The sequence below is a fragment of the Pithys albifrons genome, chromosome 1 (assembly GCF_047495875.1).
Source record: "Pithys albifrons albifrons isolate INPA30051 chromosome 1, PitAlb_v1, whole genome shotgun sequence".
Lineage (NCBI taxonomy): Eukaryota > Metazoa > Chordata > Aves > Passeriformes > Thamnophilidae > Pithys > Pithys albifrons.
In genome coordinates, this window is record NC_092458.1 from 108155453 (window position 1) to 108178995 (window position 23543).

Consider the following 23543-nt stretch of genomic DNA (forward strand, 5'->3'; position numbering starts at 1 on the left):
TTCATTATGAGATGATACCTCCCAGGGTAGTGTGGATCAATCAGATGTGCCTGGTATGGAGCTGCTGCACCACAGCAGCCCCCACAGTGCAAAATGGTGTCTAGCAGTGGAGAAGCAGCAGTTATTTCTGTTCATTGCTCTGGAGGGACTCTGAAGGTCCTGACTCTTTCCTCCTTTGCAGTCTGTACACTTTATTTTCACCCAGTTAGAACAGGTGTGAAATATTCTCACCGGTATATACTAAAGGAGATGTCCAGCTTGATAGCCTCACATGGGAATGTTTGATTGCCAAGCATAAGAGGCTCTGGTAAATCCAGATGCAATGTGTCTCTTCTGCCAGACACTTTGATTCCAGTTTCCAGAAGCCATCATGTGATTTGCCATGAAGTTCAGACAGCTTTCCTTTTTAACACCCTTGGAAAATTAAATCAAGAATTAGTAGATTCATCCTTGTCTCCACTTAAACACACTAAATCTGCTACAGAAAGTCTGACACTGCTCAGCACTTCTTACTGGAAGGGCTGCATACAAATACAAGATGCTCTAATCAGTTATTAAGTGCATTGAAAATTATAGTTTGGGAGTCTGCACACCATTTGTGTTTGCCCCATGTCTGATTTAGGTCAGTGCTATTCATTTTGCCTCTTTTTCATGAAAGGATAAAAGGGAATGTTTGGTGTCTATTTCTTTTTAAAACCAACATTCTGAATGAATAATCACATTTCTTTAGTCAAAAGAATAAGTGTGAAGAATCTGCATCCTGCACTCACTAGTTGCACTTGCATGTGAGTTTATTTTTCCAAAACATCTGTGCAATGTGCTGTGAGCTGAGATGGAATTTCAGGCTCATATCTGAATTTCCTTGCAATACTGATTTTTTTATGTTATTTTAAAATGAAATTTTAATATTTTGTCTGTGTTAATCCACTGTTTTATCATTATCCCTGAAACAAGGGCTTGATCACTTGTCTTTGTCTGACTGCAGCTGTGCCAGCTATAGAGGTTAATGTTCCCAGCCTCCCCTCAAATATTTATTTCTGCTTTTTTTTCCCAGCTCCAGAATTAGCTGCTTAGTTGGGCATTCTGTTAAAATAAGTCAGGTTATCAAAGGCGTTGTTTTCAGACCCTATAAGCTCAACTGGGCTTTTCTTGGTAGAGGAGGGAATGTCCACATGAGGGGTTCACATGTGGTACCCTTCAATAGCTGGCAGAGGCACAGCTGGGAGACAAGCCTGCCTGAGAGCAGCATCCTCCTCAAGGTGCACATCAATCAGAAGGGAGCAGAGCAAGCCTGAGAGAGCCAGGAAACCTTTGAAGTCAAACAGTGAAATATTATTCTAACATGGCTGTATTAATGTGAAATACCATGTGAGAGAGATTACAGCTACTTTTTCGATTTGCCCTCTTTGCAATGAGAATATTTCAAATACTATGCTGAGCTGCATATTACTCCTGGTTAAGCTTACCTAGATCAGGTCATATGTGATGGCATGTTGGAAGTAAGTGCATCTGTTTAAAGGAAAAAGTAACTCTCAGCAGGGTAGACCCTAGTCTAAGTTAACCAGAGGATAAAAGACCCTCCTTACTACTTGAGCTCAGTTGACCAGAACAATATCAAACAGCCATTTTGTCAGCTTCCATCAACTGTGACACCATTTGGGCCTACAGCAGCACTGAAAGAGCAGAAATTCTGACTGGCTTTTACATTTTACACTGCAGATAGGATTAAAACACGTAAGAATTTTAATTACCAGTTCTAAACAAATTAAAATGTTAACATCCCCAAGACACATGGCAAGGACAACCTACATGTGAACAAAAGAAAGCAAAAGATGGTGATCTTTAGTTTTCGTCAGTTGTCATTAAACATTAAGCCTGGTTAAGTTAACTAAATGAAAATATCAGAATAAGAGGAAGTGAACATAGTAAATGAACTGTGCTGCTGCTGCGGATCCTGCGTGAGGCTTTTAATCATCTGCTCCATAGAACAGCATCAAAGATATTTTTTAAGAGACATCATGTAGCTTGAATAGTATATATATATATAAATCTGAAGAATAAGTTCAGTGAGAATACATTTTTTAACATATAAAAGTACTGAAAATGAACAGGAAAATTTTAGCATTTCACTAGTCTCCCATTTTTATTTCTGGAGAAAAGAGAGCCCTTAAATATACAAAGCTACACTGCTACATAGCTTGCAAAATCAGTTATGTTTATCTCACTGGAGTTACTCCAGATATACAGTGCATATGGGAGTCCCTAAAATGAGACTCTGGCTCGGCAAACATGAAAGTGGAAGGCAGGAGGAGATAAATTTGATATGATTGCAGAACTGTTTTCCTTCCCTGCTCAAGGCTGAGGAGTTGTTATGACACATCTGTTCAGCACGCAGAGCAGGTAGGAGTTACATGGCATACAGTAGTTTTATCACAACAGATGGAATAATTTTGATTATAAAAGTTAAAGACAAAAGAATGCCAAGTTTGTCACTTCACTTGTTGTGGTGTGTCTTAAAGCAGTTGTCATCAGTGGGTACCTCAAGGGGACACTTGCTTGCGTTTGAGAATTAGACCTGATTTAATGTTTTGGAACAGACATTCATAGAACAGCCCATTTCAAGGCAATAACATTTTTTCATCTGGTTTCTCTTTTGTTTTTTTATTTTTTTAAATTTTCTTTTTTTTAGGCAAAGCATATTCTTCCTCTCAGAGACCTCGGCCAAGCAGTCCTTTTTCTACTGACAGCAACACCAGTGCAGCTGTCAATCAGGGTCAGAGGCCAAGGCCCACTAAAAAACACAAGGGAGGACGGTTGGAGCAGCCCCCTTTGCCCCATCGTAGGGAAGGAATCACAGATGGTAAGTGTTGTGGTGAGGGCCCTGATGAAAACCTGCAACAAGCAGGTGTGCATAGTGGGAGAAAGCAAAGCAATCTTCTAAGAAATGTAGGTTATAGTGAATTATTGGTTTGTTGAGGTGGGGTCCCCAGCTTGCCTTGTGAGCAATACTGCAACACTGGCAGTGTGGAGCTTGGCAAAGTGAGTCTTCAAGGAGCCTTTCTTCATTTCAGCTCAGAACACATTAGCATCTCTTAGGTGTGCTCAGTGTAAATCTTACCTAAAAATGACTGCGTTGCACAGGAGCTGACATTAAAAAATGGCCTGTGGGTAATTTTACACTAAATGAAGGTAACCCCACCAGCAGTAGCAGTATGCCAAGAATTCCTAAGGAGCAGCATGGACCCGCTCCCACAGCACTGTTTGCTGTGTGCTTTTTGACAGACACTCAACAGCTACAGCAACACCCGCCAGGCTTTTCCCATGGTTCTGCCTCACATCTTGTCAATGCTGCTTCACTATTGACATCCACTGACCTCAGTGACTTTGTTTCCCTCCTTTACATCTCTGCTTCTTTCTGACCACTGCTTCCCATCTGGAAATACCAGACTCTTCTAATGACTAAGATCATCTCTGTCTTCCAGTATCTTTGTCTACTCCTCTTGAGTCTGGTCAAAAGACACAATTACTGCCTGCTACTCTTTGAGGAAGACTGCGTAGGAAGGTGGTTGGCTGACCACCTCCCCTCATTTCTTCTCTCCCTGACTTTGCACTTGTAGGTGTTGAAATGATCAGAGGGGAGAAGGAGGCACATGAAAAAACACCACTGAGGATGTCTGTAATGCCATTCAGGTGGAGATGTGATCACTTTCCTCATGCTGACCTCTCTTTCAGTGTTCAAAGCAGGGCAATTCTGAGAGGTAGAGTGTCACACATGCCTCAGTGGCTCTCCTAACACTATCTGGACCACAGGAGTGACTGTGATGCCAGTGAGTCTATCCCTTAATCTTTAGTACACCTTGTCAAATCTTTTGGTGTATGGGAAAGGTGTAAAAATAAAATTTAAAAAATACTCTAGATTTTAGTATCAACATCCTCCTTATACTTAGCAAAAATTATTTGAGAATCATAAAATCATAGAATATCTCAAGTTGAAAGGAACCCATAAGAATTATCAAATCCAACTCACTTCTTTATCTTCTTTGGACACATAATGTAATAAATAGATTTGACAGTATATTTAGATTGATTTTTTTATATATAATGTGCTGTTTATTAGTCTAGGTACATGTATAAAATATATTAATAGCTTGCAAGGTAGACTGTGGCCATCAAAACCACCAGAGCTTGCTCTCAATCATGTTATCAGGTTTAAAGATTCAATTTTGCAGTATCCTCTGGCAGAATCCTTGTTTGCCAGACCACAAAGATGGAGAACAAATTCCAGAAGGAAAAATCTTCACCAAATGGGTTATTGTTGCATCTCATGCTTTATGGCTTACTCTCACTGCCATATTATTTGTGGAAACAATGTAAAGTAGCTTAGATTCACTCATATAGATCTGAATTGGTTTAAACATTAATACCCTGCCCTTCTAGATGTATTTCAGGGGCCTCTCTACTACACAGATCCAATAAATAGATGTGTGCATGAGAACAGTAACTGGGAATCGTGGGTGGCCCTTGCGGTGCTGGCCACAGTGCAAGTGTTAATCCTTCTGCTTGGCACATTCTGTCACCGAGAACTATGAGAATTTTGGGCCACAAATTCAGTGTACTGTGAGTTTGTAGTTCACTTACTATAGTGGGATCTTAATCCTGCTTTTAAATGCTATTGCTATAGAAATGTTTCACAATAATATGGGTACTAGAAAATTAATGGGAGTCCAGTTCAGGACATGAGATAGATGGAAGTGTGAGTCCACAGAGAGTGACTCCATTATGAAATTTGCCATTGTTTTTAATTAGTGAAAGAGATAAAATTTTATGATTTATTTAAAAAGAGGAACCTCCTATTGTTTTTTATTTAACCCTAGTAAAATACTAATCTTGCTGGAGTTTCTTTGGTATTTTTGAGTCAGAATGCCAATTATGTACTATTTCCTTCAACATTTCAGACACAGGCAGTAACCAGAACACCTTTTGGATGCCATTAGATTAACATTGTCTCTTATAAACCTAGTTAAAATGCTTACTATATGCTCCAAAAATTTATAATATTCTGGAGCAATAGAGGAACCTTTTCCATTCAGTATTAACACAGGAACAAACACAAATGGTACTGTTTTTACACTTCAGCTCCTCCTGAATATGAGTCACTAAACTGTAATGGCAAGTCTGAGTCATAGTTAAATTTGCAAAAAGATCATTTGTCAATTAAGGAAGCTGCCACCTGCATGTATGTAAACAATTGAATTTAGGAAACTCTGGTACAGAGAAATTAAAAATGATAACTGGATGCTTTCAGTGGAATATTGCAATGAACTTTACAAAGAGAGACAATACCACTATGCTTAAACTGTAGTTAGACAAAGCAAGTTAGAGAACCTCAGATAGGTCCAGCAGTTCTAAACACAAATCCAGGGCAGTCTGTTCAGCCCTCGGCTGTTATGGTTTCAGTGGGAAGCATCACTATACATTTTCTCCTCTTTTTCAGATGTCTCAAATCCATTCCCTTGTAACTGCTTCCTCTTGAATTTTTCATGTGAGAACATATTTGGTTTGTCAGTTGTTTTCAAATTCCCAAGTTGGCTGAGTCCTAGTATCCTGTGTTTAAGTCTCATCACATACCGGATATCTGTCATTTTAAGTTTTCATTGACAAAATAAGCTCCAGCTAAGTCCTTTCTCTGCCCAATCCCACATACATCCTGAGCACTTCCCCTGTGTTAACTGTAACCATGTGGGACAGTGCAAAAGACCTACGAAACTGTAATATTTAACACATAGCACACACATCTCAGACCATGTAAGAATATGAGGGTTCACCTTCATGCTTACTTTTGACAGCAATCCACACAAATCCCCTAAAAGCCTGCTGCTTCATTTTCTTCAGCTGCAGGTCAGAATCCTCTCGAGACTGACTCTAGATGGAGTCTTTATATTTGTCTTGCTGTATAACTTGTTTTTTTTAACTTCCACATCCTGAAAGACCATAGAGGCAACAGCAAATCCACAGAGGAAGAATATGTTATGAATCCCTCAGGTGATAAAAACTTTCATTTTGAGCTCACAGTCCACCATTAAAAAAAAACAAAAAACAAACAAAAACAAAAAAAAAAGAAAAAAAGAAAAAAAAAGAGGTTTGTAGTTCCAGTGTTCAAGGAATAATTTCTGTTCCTGCAAACAATATATTCACAAATTGCAGAACATGCAGAACAGTGGAATCTGTCTTATAGTTTGTGGCACGGTAACTGTGTGACTAAATTTAAAAGCTCTTCCTTTGCTGAGCATGATATGCAAAAGAAACAAAGAGGAGGCAGATGGGAAATATGCTTTTGGGGCTAAAAAGGAGAACTGGAATATAAGACTTCTGTCAGCTTGGCCACTGTCTTCCTACTGGGTATTAAAATTCAATTTTTCCTAAGGTAGTTCACTGTAGAGAAGATGCTTATCTTCTGACCCTAGGTAGTTGTTCAGAGGGTTATTGAATGTCACAGTAATTATCACCCCTAGGAAATTAGGTTGCTGGCACAGGAAGAAGTATGCGTCCTAATACCTGTAGGTTCTGTAACTTGCTGCTTTTTCCAGTTAATAATGAGAAGCTGTGACAAAGTTTGACTATATCTGAATCACTATCCAATAGTCTGCTTTCCAAAGGAGGGCTGGAGCAATTCCAGGACGAATATCTATCTCCCCCTCATTAGGCACTCTGTGCTTCACAATCACAATCCCTCCATTACTAAATCAGTAAGACCATTACCATCCCCCCCACCCCCACTGCACTTATGAATTGCCTCACAGGTTTCATAATCCTGCCATTAGAGGCTCCAAGTGATAGTCTGGATGGCATCCCACTGGCCTAGGAAGTTACGGGCTCAGTGTGGGTTTTCAGGTATTTTATCTGGCACCTGAAAAGAAATGTGATTTAGATGGAAGTAGGGTGATAATCAGTGTTACCACTCTGGGTATCCTCACTGAAAATCGCACTGAAGTCCCTAAATTTCTAAATTCAAAACTTCTCTGGAGCGATTGACCTGGTGGAATGAGTTGGATTGCCTCTATGTGCTAAAAAGTCTATCAGGGTCTGAGACCACTAATTCAGCTGATATTCTGTCACTGCTTTACTAGGGGTAGGAGAGGAAAGACAATTCTCTGTCATGCTGGAGGAAGAAACTCATGACTCTGGATGCATGGAATCTTTCTGTTTGCCCAGACAAGATAAAAGAGCAAATTTAGTAATTTACCTAAGACAGAAGGTTTACATTACAGGTTGTGAGTTGTAGAGCAAATAAAAAGCCGCATTTCCAAATGAACTCTCTTCCAGTTTCTTTTATTAAAAATAGCAGGTACGTGTTACTGTGACAGTCAACCTGAGTAAGAAGGTGAAGAAGCAAGCAGTTTAGTCAGGTGATGTTTGGCTACAGTTAGTAACTGTTCTTACAGATCTCTTCAGACATGTAACACAGTTGAGTAAATCTGTAAGTGGGCTGGAGCCAGTTTATCTTAATTCCATAGTACCTGTAATGCTTCTTGAACTCTGTGAAGCTTCATTTAGAAGATAAATCTTATTATTCACTTCAACTCATCCATAGGTCTAAAACAGCCAAAGAACTTTACAAACATGCTGTCTCATTTCACTTCTATGCATGTCAGTCTTTATGCTCAATTTTTGGGTGGATAAAAGCAAGAATCAGCTTAACAGTAGATCAGCAGCATAACTATAGTAATTCCAGGAGTTGCATCTACCTCTATGACGTTCAGTACGGTTTAAGTACAAACCTTCTTTCCTTTTAAGTATCTAATTAATAACAACTATTAGATGGCAATTTCTGAAGAAGGGTACTCTATTTAAAGTTTAATACTGCAATAATTTGAACTTATTTTTTTCTATTATACTGCTTGAAAATTTTGTTTATATTGAATGCTAAATATTTTATCTGGGCAAATTGCAAAGTTCGATGTCATGTTATGATTGTGTTTATTGGATTCAATGCATCCCCACAAAGTGCTTCTAAATCACAACTTCAGTAATCTCTATTTCAGATTGCATAAGTAGATGCCAGTGTTGTGGTTCTGTACGTTAACTGGTTATGTCGCAGTAAAATCAATTATAAGAAATGCCATTTTGGAAGCCAACACTATAAAGCAATTTTAACTTTGGCAAGCTCCCACACCCTCCTGCTTCCACCTACAGTAATTCAAGTATAGTCATTGTCATGAAAGGTCACATCTATATTCATAATGAAAAATTTCTCAAATAAATTAGTGCTGAACATAAAGCATGCACTAAGCTCACTGACACATTATTATAAGGCTGTTCTTGCCAGAATGTAGTTATCTTAATCGAGGCATAGCACTGCAGCTGTGAGCAAAGGTACAGGAGCATCATCAGGTACAACTTCTTTCCCTTGTAAACACAAATAACCTGCACATCCTCATTTATCTGTAAGAGACAATGTTGTCTGGAATGACATCTCAGGAACTTTGAAAGCATTTCTGCTCCATATAAGAGGCACAAGTATTACCTCTTATAGCAAAGACATGAAAAAAATTCTATGTAGCATTATATAAAGTATTATATAAAGCCGGATTACAGACTTTGAAATAAACTCCCTCCAAAGGCCTCAATTTATAAAATGAATTTTGGTTTCACTAGAGTTATAAACATCAGACTTCCCTGCAGGCCAAACAGGTTTTCTTTTCCATGCCTGTTACTGAGCCAAGTTCAATTCCGTGATAAACCTTCACAACACTGTAAGACAAAAAAGACTAGAAGACAGAACAGACATAAATCTACTGTAAACTAACAAAGGTTTAGTGAAGTCGATGGGGCTGCAGTGATTTGTTTGGGCTGTGCATTGACCCAAAACAAAATTATCAGAAAGTTTTCCACATATAAGTATCTGCTATGGAGGAATTTTCATTATGATACTGAAGGCATTTCCATTTCTTATTATTTTTTTCTTAAATAATCTGAGGCTTTTCTGGATAATTATAAGTCTATCATATAGTTTACATGAAAATCTTACATTTAGAATTAAAATTATCCAGAGTCTATAATTACGTTGGGTCTAGAGCTAGTAAACAATGTACTTTTGTCTCCATAAATGTGAATAGAAAGTTGATCTTCAATTCTACAAGCATCTCAGTAGTCCAAGTGATAAACTAGAAAGGAACAGGAGCTGTTAGAGACCGGACAAGTGTCTTTTGGTGCTAGCTGAGATTGTATTTTGAATAATTATCTTTGCAAGACTGCTAAACTGAAGAATGGCCATCCTCTTGTCTGTTTAGGCTCTAGCTCTTCATTTACTTGAATAAAATGCTTATACATCATTTGGTGGTTCCATTTAAACACATTTGTCAGAGGTGTATTGATGCTTTTTCAATGACGGTAATTTTTTGATTTTTTTCCCCTCCCAATTTTTACGGCATTTTATTCATTTTGATGACATTCTATATTGATTTTGTGTTTAAACCTCAAGCTGAAAGTCAAGCCCAAAAATGGGGATGATGAAACAAGTCCCAATATAGTGGGGGAAATTGTCATCTGGCACAGGTCAGTTTTCCATTGCCTTTCTTAATTGCTTGCTGTGGCTGAACGAAACAGCTGGAGTACATCCCACAGAAAATAAATCTCATGCTTAGAAATGTCAGTCAGGGCTGAGAGTCTGTAAGTTTTTGTGTGTGTATGGCCAGTGGATTTTTTAGTTGAGGCACAGCGTGCGCAGAACTGGCCCCACCATTTAAGTCCTAAGCGTCCATTTGGCACAGCCGAGCGAGCTTGGACAGTGACAGTGAAGTCCTCGGGGTTGACCGTGCTTAGCCTCCAAGACCTGACGGGATCGGATGGCAGGGAGGCATTTAACTACCAGGGGATGGTCCCGACTGAGACTCGAACTCAGGTCCTTGGGATTCAGAGTCCAGAGTGCTATCCATTACACCATGGGAACGCCCCCTGTCAGTTTTTAGAGAAGCTAGAAAGAGCTGGCAACACAGTAGCCTGAATAGAGAGCTATCATCAGATAAAACTACTTTTCTGATTAATATGAAATTTCTTCCCTTTAAAATCCACGAATGGAGTGATTCATGCCGGTTGCGAGGGACTTTTCAGCATCAAATAGACCTGTTTCAATTTAAAAAAATAGTTCATCTCAATCTTATTCACGTTTTTTAGATCTTCCACCACCACCTGACCCGCCCCCTGGTCAGGGTTTAAGGCAGCAGATAGTCCCCGGCCAGCGCGGAGGCTCGGCAGAGAGGAAAGGAAGCTCTCTTGAGAGGCAGCATGCTCCGAACGTAGATGAGACAAAGAGCTCCCTGGACCGGCAAGCTAGGACATCACTAGAGTGGCAGCGGCAACCCCAGGAGTGGATAAGCTCTACAGACCGCCAAGAGGATTTCAGGAAAGCCCAACACAAACAAGCCTTCGGATCAGGTGTGTGTGTGCTGCACCAGCCAAGGCGAGGCAGGCGCTTCTTGATGCTCCACCCTCTGCTGGGCGTTTCTGTATCTGGCAGGAGTCCAGGACCACCTCACACTTTTCTGTAAAAGCACTGGTGAGGTTAAGGCTGGAAAATAAGAAAGGGCAAAGGGAAACGGGAGCTTGTGATCCAACTATTTTCCCTCCTGCAACAATGAAATCTCTTTAACACCTGATTCGGGGCATTCTTTACAGTGTTTGGGCAATTAATGATGTTGTAGAGCATAGTGAGGGAGCAAACAGGAATAGTTTCAGGCCAGCAGGGAAAGAGAAAGAGATTTCAAGAGTACCTTCTTTTAGATATATTTATTTATAAATACAGGGCCATATTTTCTAGTTCTTTCAACCTTCTTCTGAATTGGCAGCAGTCTTTTTTTTATGTCCAAAAGAAAGCTGATTCTTCTGAGCTACTGACATTCCTTCAAGCTGTATTTAAACCACAATCTTCTTCTTATTCAAGCATATGACAAAATAACACTCATCTCTTAGGCCCAGCAAGATGACAGCACAGGTTTTCACTTTCATACAGGACCTTCACATTCCCTCAAACTGACTTTATATCCTAAATGGATTTCAATTCTGTAAAAATGTGCAGAGGAGGCAATGCTGGGTTGGAGTGGTAGTTTTACAATATTTGCAACTTCCTTCTCTCAGCCTGATCTCAAATAAAAGCTTCTGTTTCAGCTTTTACCCTTATACTGGGGTATTTTCTTTAACCCACTAATCACATGTCATCCTAGTGCAGTGCTGATTGGAGTGATACAAGAGGACAATTAAGAATTTTTTTTTAAATTATACTGTATTTTGAGTTTTCTGTAGGGTTATGATGTTTCTTCAAATATATATGTAGCTCCCACTGTCACACTTGATGTATTCTTATAATCTATATTTTTTCTTTATTTTATTCTACAATTAATGCTCCCTGTTATTCTAGCACACTAATATCACTGACATTCTTAAAAAAATAGTAATATACAGGCAAATCTATCATAGGGGCACAATTTACTGAGTAAAGTCCTCCTAGGAACTATTGCTACCTGTATTTGCAATGTAACTATTTTAAATACAGTCCATACTTTAAAATACAATAATGGTGCTGTTAAAACCCCCTAATCTTTCAGCTACATAAACAAGTGAGTGGTTGTTCATGTTGTGAAATCATGATGTGAAGTCGTAGTTTAAAATTAGTGTGTGAAATTCTTGTTACTTGGTGAAATGGCAGTTTTAATTGCGAGGTGCAGGATGTACAAACACATAGAAAAACAGCTCAAATATTCTTTACACTTCTCATTTCTTTGTAATATTATTACTAAGAATGCTTCTCTGACCTGCTTAGCAAGAAGTCCTTTCTTTTTCCTCTGTCTCACAAGTGCACAAATAGAAGTTCTCAGTTATTCTGTGATGCAGAGCTTATTCAGTAATAAAATTCCCATCCTGCAGGACATGCATTTATCTGTCCATAAATAAAGAGAACTTGATCTTGCCACTTCCAATGGTCTACACGAACATTGAATTTAGGACTGAAGTGATTACAAGTATCTTGTTGTTGTCAAATTCAGGATGATGGGAGCAAGTACATATCCTTTTATGCATTAAAAAAAACAACAACCAAACCAACATATTCCTCTGGGAGATATTATTGATTTATCCTGGTCTGAGGATTTCATAAAGTTTGTGCACAAGGTGGACTAGAGGTTTATATCTGTCCAAGTGCTTTCTCTGCCAGCCTCTTACACTACCAGCTTTCTTACTCTGTGTTCTTGTCTCTGATAGATTTAAGAAAGGTGACTGTTGTGCATGATGCTTGTTTATATTACTAAATTTGGGCATTTTAATAATATTAATTGTGCTTCTTACCTTTGCCTCTATTAATGGCAAAGATCTCTGCAAGTCTGTCCTGTCCCAGTTTTCAATATATTTTCAAAAAAAGTTATTATTAGCTATCAGCTTCCAGAAAATAGCTAATTTGCAGCTTCAGGGGTTTCATTCAGATGTTACCAAGCTGTGAGTGAAATTTAGAAAGCAAGACCTTTAGTTTGAAGTTGAATAGAGTAAAAATACCTGACTCTGGAAACCACGTTTCTACTGGTTGCTTTCAGTATAAACAAGATCACTGAGTTCGTGCCAGTGGTTTCATTGTACTGCAGTTACAGCACATCAAATACAACATTCTCACTACCTCTCTAAAGAAGGTAGTGCTAAATCAGGGTACAATAGTTTTGATAATATGAAAAGCCTTTCGGTTATTTTATGGGGTACAGAAACATTGTTACACACATATATTGTGATTTCATGGGGGTCAGAGCTATATCTTCAGATTAAAAGCTCATTACTTCAAAGAGAAAGGCATTAGCAAAGTTTCCCCATATTCTTTGTAGTCCTGGGGCATGTGGCACTGTTTGGAGTGTTTAATAATTGTGAGCCCATTCTCAGGGGTTGGGACAATTACTTTTCATGTGCTGGAATGTTGTGTAAAACTTAGCCTTTATTTTGTGTCACAATTGCTTATTTTATGTATTGTATTTATTTCTTTGGGGCACAACAGATAATTTAACACACTCATATGCTCTATAATGATAATGGACTGCATATTTATTCATGGTTGTTTTTCCTCAATATTTCATTGAACCCGAAGGAGGCCTTATCGTGAGTCCACAAACTAGAAAAACAAATCAATTGACCATATATGTCATCTTCCAACTCTTTTGCAATGCTAGTGACTTTTCATCCTCTAAAAATGTATCCAGCTTTCTGCTAAACTGATTTATGCTTCTTGCTTTATTGCTGCCTTAATGCAAGCAGTACCATATTTTAGCCAGCCTTTGGAAACCAGGTTTGCATCTGATTCTACTGTTAGGGCCTGATATATAAAGAACAAGTAACATAATTTAGGAGGCTGTGACTGTTAAATGCCACTTTACTATGTCTTTTGAGCATTTCTTTGTATTTCAGGAAGGACACCACACAGCACAAAACATTGATATGTCCCACAATGCAAATATTCCAGTCCCTTGGACAGGGCCAAAGTGAGATATTTTGGCAGGGAAAGAATTCAGCTGCCTGCCCTCTTCTGCAACAGGTGTACCTTGCAAACAGGGTCTGTTCAATAGCAGATCACATGGGGAATTCCCATGTCCTACTCTCATCAGCACATACAAAGAATGAAATTCTGCATTTCTTCCACAAATTTGTTCTCATTTTGAATTTCTCTAAGTTAATTGTACCTCTTCTGTGGCCTTTGCAAAGGCTTCAAGCTTGTGAATAAAAGCATTTTCATCTCCTCTTTCTTTCCAACCATCCCCACCTGCTTTTCCATCTGTGTTCCTGCCCTCTGTCAAAGAAAATCCATTTCTCCTCATCAGATTGTTTAAGAGTGAAGACAATGGGAAAAGCAAAATAAAGAAAACCCTTTTGGCCTAGATTCACTTGAAAAAAAAAAGAAAAAGTAAGATTCAAGCAGAAGATATCCCACTGATTTCAGAAGGGGCAATTTCTGTGTTTGAGGTTAGGGATATATGCTCATATTCTTTCTTGAATCAAAATATATTTAGGAAGATCTCTTCCTTCATCTTCTGAGATGGCAAGAATGGATCATACACAGCAAAGAAATAAAACAGTCCTTCTATTTTAGTGCTATATTGGTGCTGCTCTTTTACATCTTAGATTGGGATTATTACAACAATATCTCTTGGAAACTCTAATCAGAAGCAATATCTTGTTTTACTTCATACCACATGAAGACATGCAGTCTTATGCTTTATTTTTATTAATCCTGCTCTTACAAGCAGTTCATTATTACTGGTCTTCATAGAAAAAGAAGCCAAATGAGCAAAAGTAAGCCTTTTGCTCATAATGGAACATGAAACAAGCTGCAGGATGATTTATTCAGCCCAAATATTACAACTGTTATGTATAATATAATATATTTTCCAATGCAATTCACAACAAATTAAAAAAAAAATTGTCAGTGTACTTTGCATCGTTAGAAATTACTGAGTTGCTGGCAGCTAATTAAATTAGCTGGTATTGTAGTTCTTTATCTAAACTGATTGAGGTAATGTTGCCATAATTTAAGCTAAAGAAAAGGAAAAAGCACATTCATGTAGGCTTGAAGCAAAAATCTAATCATAGCTTCATTGTTTTGGAAATTGCATGTGCATCTATTTTTATTAAAGTATCTATGATTCATGATCTATTACTTCATAATGAATCCAGACTTTTTATAATTAATGCAAACTGACTTATGAGTTTACAAGGAAGCAAGATTAAATTCATGCTGGCTTCTCTGTCCTTGGGATACAACTCTTAGTTCTGTATTTTCCTAGGTAAAATTGCCATGCTATAAAACAAGACAAAAGACAGATATGTGAGGGCAGGAATGAATATAATGTTCATAAATGAATAGCTTGTTTATCCCTGTTTCTAAGAATTTATTGGTATTTACTTTGTTTTGGTTTTGTTTTGCTTTTCTAGAAGAGGCACTCGTACCATATAGTAAACCCAACTTCCCATCCCCTGGTGGCCACAGCTCTTCAGGAACATCTTCTTCTAAAGGATCGACTGGACCTAGAAAAGGTGAAGTCTTGCGAGGAGGTCACCAACGTAATGCCAGTGACCTTCTCGATATAGGCTATATGGGATCAAACAATCAAGGACAGTTTACTGGTGAATTATGTAAGTTTATCTCTAGCTACAGTTGAAACTCTCAAATAGACAAAAAGAAAAAAATTCTAAGCCTTTTGTGAAAAGAGTAGGAAGTTTTGTTCAATAATCAGATTAATTTTACCCAGATTTTTTTTTTGCCATCTGACATGAATTGCATGTGATGACAAACAAATTGCATTCTTCTCTTCTTTGGTTCAGACCAGTTAAAATCTTCCATGCCAATGTTACCTACACAGTACATCTTTCGGTGTGTAATGCTAGTGAAGCACAGAGAAAAATTGAAAAAAATTCTAGTAATTTAGAATTTTCTTGGCAAAATATAGCGTGCTTGTCTTGGAAATGTCATTGATAATTTTTCTCAGAGGAATGAATGAGAATGGTGCTGATTTTTTTGTCATGGTGGTGCCTTCTCCTTAATTTACTATTGTCCAATGAGCAGTATTCTCTTAGATGGAGAGTCTCTTTTCTTGATTGTGTAGCCCAGTTTTTTGAGTTGTATATCTCAATGCTTTTCCTCAGCATTCCAGAACAGTGAAATTATTTCCCAACCCTTTTTCTATTATCACTCAATATCTGTTAAACTTTATATACAACCATGTTGATGCTGCGTATGTGATGCCAGTACCAGATGCCAAAGGTTTGACTCTACTGTTTGTAGTACATCAACATTGCAGCAAGCTCAGGCATACTGATATGTTTGCTAATAAAAGCAGTGCAGCCACTGGCATGTCTGCATCCTGTTGCTGCAGTCAAACCCTCAGTACCTCTGACAGTTGCTGCTCAGTAGCTTGTAAGAGGTGACCCACAAAGCCTGAAATGTGCAGTCTCAGATGTGGTGTTGGTAAGTGTTGAATTTTAGCATCCATTGCTTTTCATCTTAGAAGCAATTAACTCTCTTCTCAAAATCTATTTAATATTCATCCTGTGCTGCAGTAATATTGCCATAGGCTCTGTTTTCTAGGTTTTTTTCACTTATTACAACCTCTTTCTCTCTTTTTGTTTCTCTCTATAGAGTAGTTGAGAAGACACATTGCAAGCTGCTCTGATGGACCATCAGGTCTGAACTCATGGAAGTGATGACACTAAACAGTGCAATGAACATTTTCTTTATTTATGTACTATTAAAAGAACTGTAAATGCAATGTAAAGACACACAGCCACACATATCCCACAGATTCTTTACTTGTGTTCTTCTCTTTAATACACCATCCACCTTAAACTATTCCTTGTCAGGAGTATATAAAAAAGAAAGAAAAAAAATCACCCTCCAGGAAGAAAAGGATTTCCTTCTGTATATAATTTCTTTTATTGCATTGCTATGCAAGCTCACCTTCTTTTTAGCTATGTTCATATTCATGTCTGTTTTTACTGGTCTGTTGTACTATATGTGAATTAATAGGCTGTGGTGCCATATATTAACTTTTAATTGTGTAACTTTTATGTTTAAAGTTTGCACTGCAATTTTATTTGGTGATAAGCACAAAACTCTACTCCTCATAACATGAAGAAAAAAAGAGACTGAATGTGTGGAGAAGGTTTACGTCCTGTAAACTACTTTGGATAACGCTGGATGTAAAGGAGTATGTTAGGTGGTTTTCCATTGGGGTGTAGAAATGAGAGTGACAGGCAAAAATGATGTCAGAGAAGACATTAGAGACAGATTTAAACCTTTTAAAAGCAAGCAACATAGTTGCTCTTCCTATTTAAGAAGGGGTCAGAAGTTGAAAGTGTGAGATTAAAGGGCGAATATGAAAATTAAAGGTAGCATGAGATGGCCTAGACCCTTTCATTAGAATGATGACCTAAGTATGTGTTTTTAGCCATCCCATACCAGTAAGTAAAGGGGAAGATAAACAAACCTTGCTACAAACAAAAGAACTTAAGGTGTTTCACTAAAGCTGTTTTTATATTGCAGTTTTAAAAGAATTATTACCATTCATTTCTCTAGCCCAAAATACAAGACAGAGATTTTCCAGGAGAAACAAACTGTATAAACTCAAGGAATACCTAGCAAGAAGTTAAGGATGCAATTTATTATTAAGACATATTCAGGCTGCTTCCAAAAAATTGAAATGTCAGAGTATCTTATTTCATCTTTCCAATACATGTACAGTAGAATAGAAGATAGAGCTGCACCACTGAAATTCATGACATTACTTGTTTTCATGCAGTCTACACAACCCTTTCTGTTCTGTTACTTGAAGTCTGCAAGAGCTGAAGTTGGATCCACTAAATTTGTAGTAGTGTTTAGTGTTTCGAAGGAAAGCAGTCAAATTATTTTCAACTTGCTTTAAATATATTTCTGGCAATACAATATATCCAAAAGTTGGATAAAGCAAAGAAAATCTTTGACCTGCATTTTAGCGAGTGACTTTCATACCCTGCTATGATGAGGAAATAACACATTTATACACTTTTTGAATAAACCAGACTCTGTAAGTGGACATTAATGACAGCATCATGTTTCTTCATTAATTTTCATGACTTTGTCCAAATCTTCTGTACTTCTCAAATCTCAATGAGTAAATTGTCAAGCTTTTCTTAGAATATTATATGTGGATAGCCCACCCATTACTTTGATGCTTAATTTAAGTATTAAATCTTACAGCTTCTATTAGTTATCTGACCATGAACACAAGTTTCCATTGAATACCTTTCTCATATAACCAGTCTATGTTGTTTTATATATTGCCTTGGAGCTCACCAGTATTAAGAACACTTTTAGTAATGGCAGAACTTTAGAAAAGTAAATTACAAAGCTAAATATGTGTTGCTTTTCATTTCATTAACTTGTTCCATGATAAGATAAAACACTACAGCCATCAACTATAACTCAGCACCACTGAGTATTTAAAATATGCTAGTAAATTTCCTTAAGTCAAGCTGTGTTATTTAGCCAATTATAAACAAAAAAACTTCAGAAAAAAATGTATGAATTTATTTATATATGTGACCAATGAGTATATGTCATTTTCCTGCTTGTTAAAACACTGTAGTTAAAAACATTTCTTAAAAATGTTCAACTAAGATAAAGAATGCATCATAATTGCATTTTTTTGTTTTATTTTGGTATTATCATATGAAGAGAAGACTATTCAGAGTACAAATCAAATTTAATTTTCTGGAAAATGTTTAACTTAGTCATGGATTGATTTTTTTCCTTTTAATTCAAAAGCTTGTGCTGAGCTTTGGTGGAACACCTTACTCACTATATTCTATTCAAAATTCAGTATCATTAGAGGTTGATAAAGCCATCCCAATTACCTTCAATTACGTGTTTTATCTCTTCCACTGGAAAGTAAATGTGTGTCAGTATTAAAGCTGTGCAGTACCATGATATTCACTAACTTGTTCATCTGCTTCTGTACATTTTTGTTCATTAATAATTTGCTTACAATATTACATAAGGTGTTGTTGTGTATGGCAAAGTGTCTCCATTATCTTACAGGTGATGTCTCTTCTTTTTTTTTCTCTCTCTTTTCTATACAGTGTACTTCCAATGAACCACAGTACATATTTTTTAAAATGCCATTTGATTTACTATTTTAAAATAAGTATTCTTCTTTTTTAAAAAAAAATTAAAACATTTATTGTGAATAATGTGTTTAAAGAAAAGGGATGTTGTGGCAGCACTTAGAATTGTTTTTTAATTTGGTTTTTTTTTTAAAAAAAACCCTGTTGATTGGCTACAGTTTGTTCACGAAAAGTATGACCTCTTAATGTGTTTCATTGGTATTGTTAGTGCAGCAAAGTTTAATTGGCATAAGAAGTCGGTTAATAGTACTGTTGAAGTGTGTATTGTATATTTACTGGGGAAAAAATAAAACATATTCACATTTCAAATCTATGTTAAAAGACTTTGAGTAAGGAGTCAATATGTGAAAACCCAAACTGGGAAAATCAGGCAATAATAACATAGACTGAGCTATAATCATCACTGTCCACTTACAGGTGACAAGGAACATTTTATATGCTGGTTTTTGAACTAAGCTAAGAGCTGTCTTATAAATAGGCCAGTAGTGATAAACATTGCCTGTCACAGGGGTTTCTGTTTAATGTCCTGTCTATACTGGGAATAGTTGTACCAGTGTAATTACACTGATACAGCTATTCCAGCAAACATTTGTATACGTGCTGTCTCCAGCTACAGCAAGGACCCAAGTGCTCAGCTTACTTTGCTGAAGGCCTGTAAAGTAGTGGATGTGTAAAACCTGTGTTCTGTGGGTCTGAACCCTTGGGCTTAGGGTTTTGTACTGGTGGAGCTACTGCCAGCCCAGTACAGAATACCCCCAAAATGTGTGAAGAGATGTCAGGTCAATTTTTCTCAATCTTTACGTTGAATACATACTCAATTTGAAATGCAGGAGGGCTGAAGGACCAAATAATAAATTGCTACATGTACTTCAGTGGTGTATTGCTGTATAGGCAGCCATTTCAGTGATGCAAAGAACTGATATTTCTTGGTTATGGTGGGGTTTTTTTTCTCAAGTCCTTATCCAAGTCAGTATACTTTTTGAATACCTTTTGGTTGTCACCTGAAATGCAACAGAAACATTGTTCCTTGGGGAAAGTACAAAAGATAACGTGCATGGAATGTTTAGTCTATTAATTTAACTATACACCAGTGCAAAAGGAAGACATGACTGTTTGAAATAATTATATGCTGGTTTATGATTGCCTCAGCCTATACATTGCCAGCCATGAAAAAAGGTGTGCACTAAGGCTGAGAAAGAGTCCTCACAACTGACAGAGGAAAGGTAATTGGGTTGGGGGAGATTTTGGCAGGAACCTTTTTTTTAAAAAAAAATACAGGCAGCTCCTTTGGCTTGTCTAGAATTTATGCAGTTTTGGGGGTTTTATGATTAATGGCCTTGTGGAGATTTAGCAGAGGAACTAGAAATCAAAAAAGCTGGTCTTCTGTAAAGATTTAGGAGAACTTGTTTGCTGAGGGGAGGATTTTTTTAATTTAATTTTTATTTTTTAACACATGTTTTGTGTTCCATCTATCTGGAACACATTAGCTAAAAAATAAATTATTTTTGAAAACCATGTGGGCAACAGACATTTCATTTAGGAGGTAAATTCAAATAACAGGAAAATGACAAAAAGTAGTATTGAAACAGGGAACACATACACTGGCTTAGAATCAGCAAAGTTCAGCACAGTTTCACATGTAATTTTGAACTGTATAAGAATATGCATAAACTTTGTTGCTTTTGGTTTCCATACCAAAACAAATTATTCGAAGTCCATAGGAGGTCTAGATCCTTGGGACACTGAATCTAGTACTTTATGTTAAATGTGTGGTTAATCCAAGCCAGTGGGACTATAGGTATGTTCAGCCTTGGCTGTTTGCCCAACAGAAAATCTCCAGCTGGGAAGCCCACATGGCTTTAGGCTCACTGGATTTCAATGGATCCCAGGCATCATGGATGCAGAGGCAGGTCACTTCCCTGAGGATGGAATTTCTCAGGGCAGGGAAGGTCTTTGATGACTTAGGCACTGTGGTGGTTTGCACTGGGACCTCTTAGGCATGTCCCACATTTTGGAACATCCTCCCCAGTCCTGCCATGGTCTGTGTACTCAGTGCTGAGCAAACCCTGCTCGATGTAGCTTGTTCCCTGCTTCTCTTTAGGGGTGACCTCTTTCCCTGCCAACACTCCTCACCCAAAATAACAGACACAACCCAGAGAGATCTCATGGCACCCAGAGAAGTAGGGCCATTGCCTACGTGCTGTGAAGGTGGACTGGTTGTTTGGGGAGAGCTAACTCTGAGTTCTATTGTTGGTGTGAGGACCATGTTCCTCTCTAGCCTATTTAACTGTGTAGCTACATCCAGGAAGATCACGGTAGAAAACAAGTTCCTAGAGCACAGCTCAGCATTGCACCATCTCTTCTGGCATTTACTCATAGATAATCCTGAGTTCACTGCCGGCTTTTTGCCACATCCTGAGGACTCAAGTGGCTTATGCTGCCATTTAGGCAAGAGAGGTTGTTTCTCTTGCTGCAGCAGAATGGCAAAAGAAAAAAACAAAACAACCAAAAAACCCACAAACCCCGAAACAAACAAAAAACCCTCCAAAAATGATAACTTTGATTTAAGCACAAATCTTTTAAAACAATCCTCAAAAATGCTAGAAAATAGAGCATTTCAGATGTGCAAGTTTGACGATTTTTTTTCTTGATGTTTTGGCTACCATTGAAATTATTTACTTGTTTTCCTCAGAGCTGCTACCCTCTCCCTCCACCTCTTTACCCCCTGCATTTTCCAGTACTTACCTTTCAGGTGTAAAGAAGTTATGGTAGAGAATAATTGCATTTGTGTATGTACATTGCTCTAACTTAAACAATAAGGTGCACAGTTGCATTCAGTTCAAATGATCAAAGCCAGATGGGGATGAAATGTTTCTGGTTTCTGGTTTTGGTTTTGTTTTTGGTTTTTTTTCCCTAAACAGGCCTGCTACTATCTGTGCTGATATTTGTTCCCCATTTATGCTGATCAGTGCATCTTTTGCCTTCAAGGATGCTATTAGTAATTCTGCTTTGTGTTCATAAGCAGGAATCCATTGTGCAGCACTTGGAGAGCCACTCGGATGCAGGTAAAGAATATAACAGCTTGAGCAAGTGCTAATTAGAACCAATTAAAGTTAATTGACCTCCTTTGGCAGTAAAATGTGTAATAGAACTTGCTCTGTCCTTGCAAAATGGAGATCTCGCCTCTAAGCATGACGGTGAGCAGGGTTTCATGTAGCAGCCTGTAGTAATTATGTGGGTATAACAACCAGGAAGCGCCTTGCTACAATTTGTTCTAATAACTGGGCTCTACTGTATCAGGCCAGTGCAATAAAAGTGAGATTTCTGCTTCAGTCTATTTAAAAACCTAATTTTTACAGAGCAAATGAGCATCCCAAGATGCTGATAGTAATCTCTAGGAATGAGTTGACAGAAAAAACAGAGTCCCTTTTATAGGTAAGTAATGGTGTAAGCATTAAAAAAAAAGGTGGGTTTTTGCCTGCCAGCTGGAAATGGCTCTGGTACTCAGAGGTTTTGTCTATCCTGAGTAGTGGGGGTAAGGACTGGTGGGCCTGCAGTGGTGCCTGGTCAGGGTGAAAGCTCTGCCTCCAGTTTAGCTCCCTGCTGAACCTTGCAAGGAGGTTGCCTTCTGCAGACTTCTGTTTGAAAAGGGGCGCTGGCTTCCACTCACCTGAGGTTTGTGGTGCTGTGAGGCTGGTTTGGACACAGTCAGAAGTATCCAAACGAAAGAGAGAAAAAGAGCAGGGGAAAAGAATGAGGGGTAGGAAATGTAAACTTGTATGAATTCAAAAGCATCAGTGGTGGGTGCTAAACTGTAAATCGCTGTGAAAAGTTGAAAAGCCATTCTTGTTAGTAAAACAGAATTGATCCAGTTTCCATGACCGTGCTTTGCTGACTTTTTCCTTGGCAGGAACTGAATGCGACTGATTTTGCTGCTAACTTGGCCTTACTATGAACAGCAATAAAGGTGTTAGTCAGGTGGGGACTTTGATGTGACCAATAACATCACTCTCCCTTCAGGGAATGTTCTGTGCTGGCTTGTTAATGAATTTCTTTCCTAATGAGTATCATTAAAAACCCTTTGATTAGCTATTTGCGTGAATGCCCTTCCTTTTTCCTCTAAGCTCCTATTTGCACTAGTGGCAGCAAGATTTTGCCCTAGGCAGAAAGTGTGGAGCTTTTCCCTACCTCATGAATACAAGTCTGAGGCAAAAAGCAATAGGAAAGAGTTTAAAAAAAAAAAAAAAAGGGTCTCACGGATGAGTTGAAGTTATTTCCTACACATGTACAACCTGAGCAGGCACCAGCATTCAGATGAGAATGTCATTAGGGGAAATGAAGAGCAATAGGTAGTGATGGTGAAGCATGCAACAATAATTTACATACACCTCGAGTGCCAACAGGCAGAGAAACAAATAAAGCTATAACCTGGGGAAAGGGAATGCCAGAGAACAAATGGACCGCAACAAGCAAACAAAAAATGCCATGTCATAAAATGTAGCAAAAAGCCTGGGAAACAAAATTAAAAACAAAACAAGGCATTTCAGATCCCAGGCCCCTTAATGAGATATTGATGGCATAGAGATTGCCTACTCCTATGCAAGACAAAGGAAGACTGAGAAACACAAAAACAATTAGGAAACAGATTTGGCTATCTGAGGTTTAATAGAAAGAGATGTGGCATAGCAGAGTACAATTAATCACCAATTGCCTGAAACACTTCCTTCTCCCAAGCTACTGCAGACCTATCTCCCCAGCTCCCAGTCTTAAAATGGCAGGCACATGATCTAGTTTGTATTTAAAATAAACCTCTTTCTCCTATTCCTTCCCCAGTCCCCCAAATCTCTCAGTGAACTGCAGATACT

At 38.0% G+C, this 23543-nt stretch overlaps 1 protein-coding gene across 15 annotated transcripts in view; it reads left to right on the forward strand.

The window, feature by feature from the left end:
* The window catches only part of ROBO2 (roundabout guidance receptor 2), a 444791-nt gene extending 421990 nt beyond the window's left edge, over positions 1-22801 (forward strand). For 6 of the 15 annotated variants that reach the window (XM_071563317.1, XM_071563355.1, XM_071563345.1 and 3 more), the window contains 4 exons: positions 2690-2860; positions 10174-10434; positions 14953-15153; positions 16157-22801. In XM_071563317.1, the coding sequence (XP_071419418.1) occupies positions 2690-2860; positions 10174-10434; positions 14953-15153; positions 16157-16158 (635 nt within the window). In that variant the 3' untranslated portion in view covers positions 16159-22801. The remainder of the gene's footprint in view (positions 1-2689; positions 2861-10173; positions 10435-14952; positions 15154-16156) is intronic. The other 9 variants (XM_071563371.1, XM_071563405.1, XM_071563415.1 and 6 more) reach the window with 4 other exon arrangements.
* Positions 22802-23543: the final 742 nt, after the last annotated feature.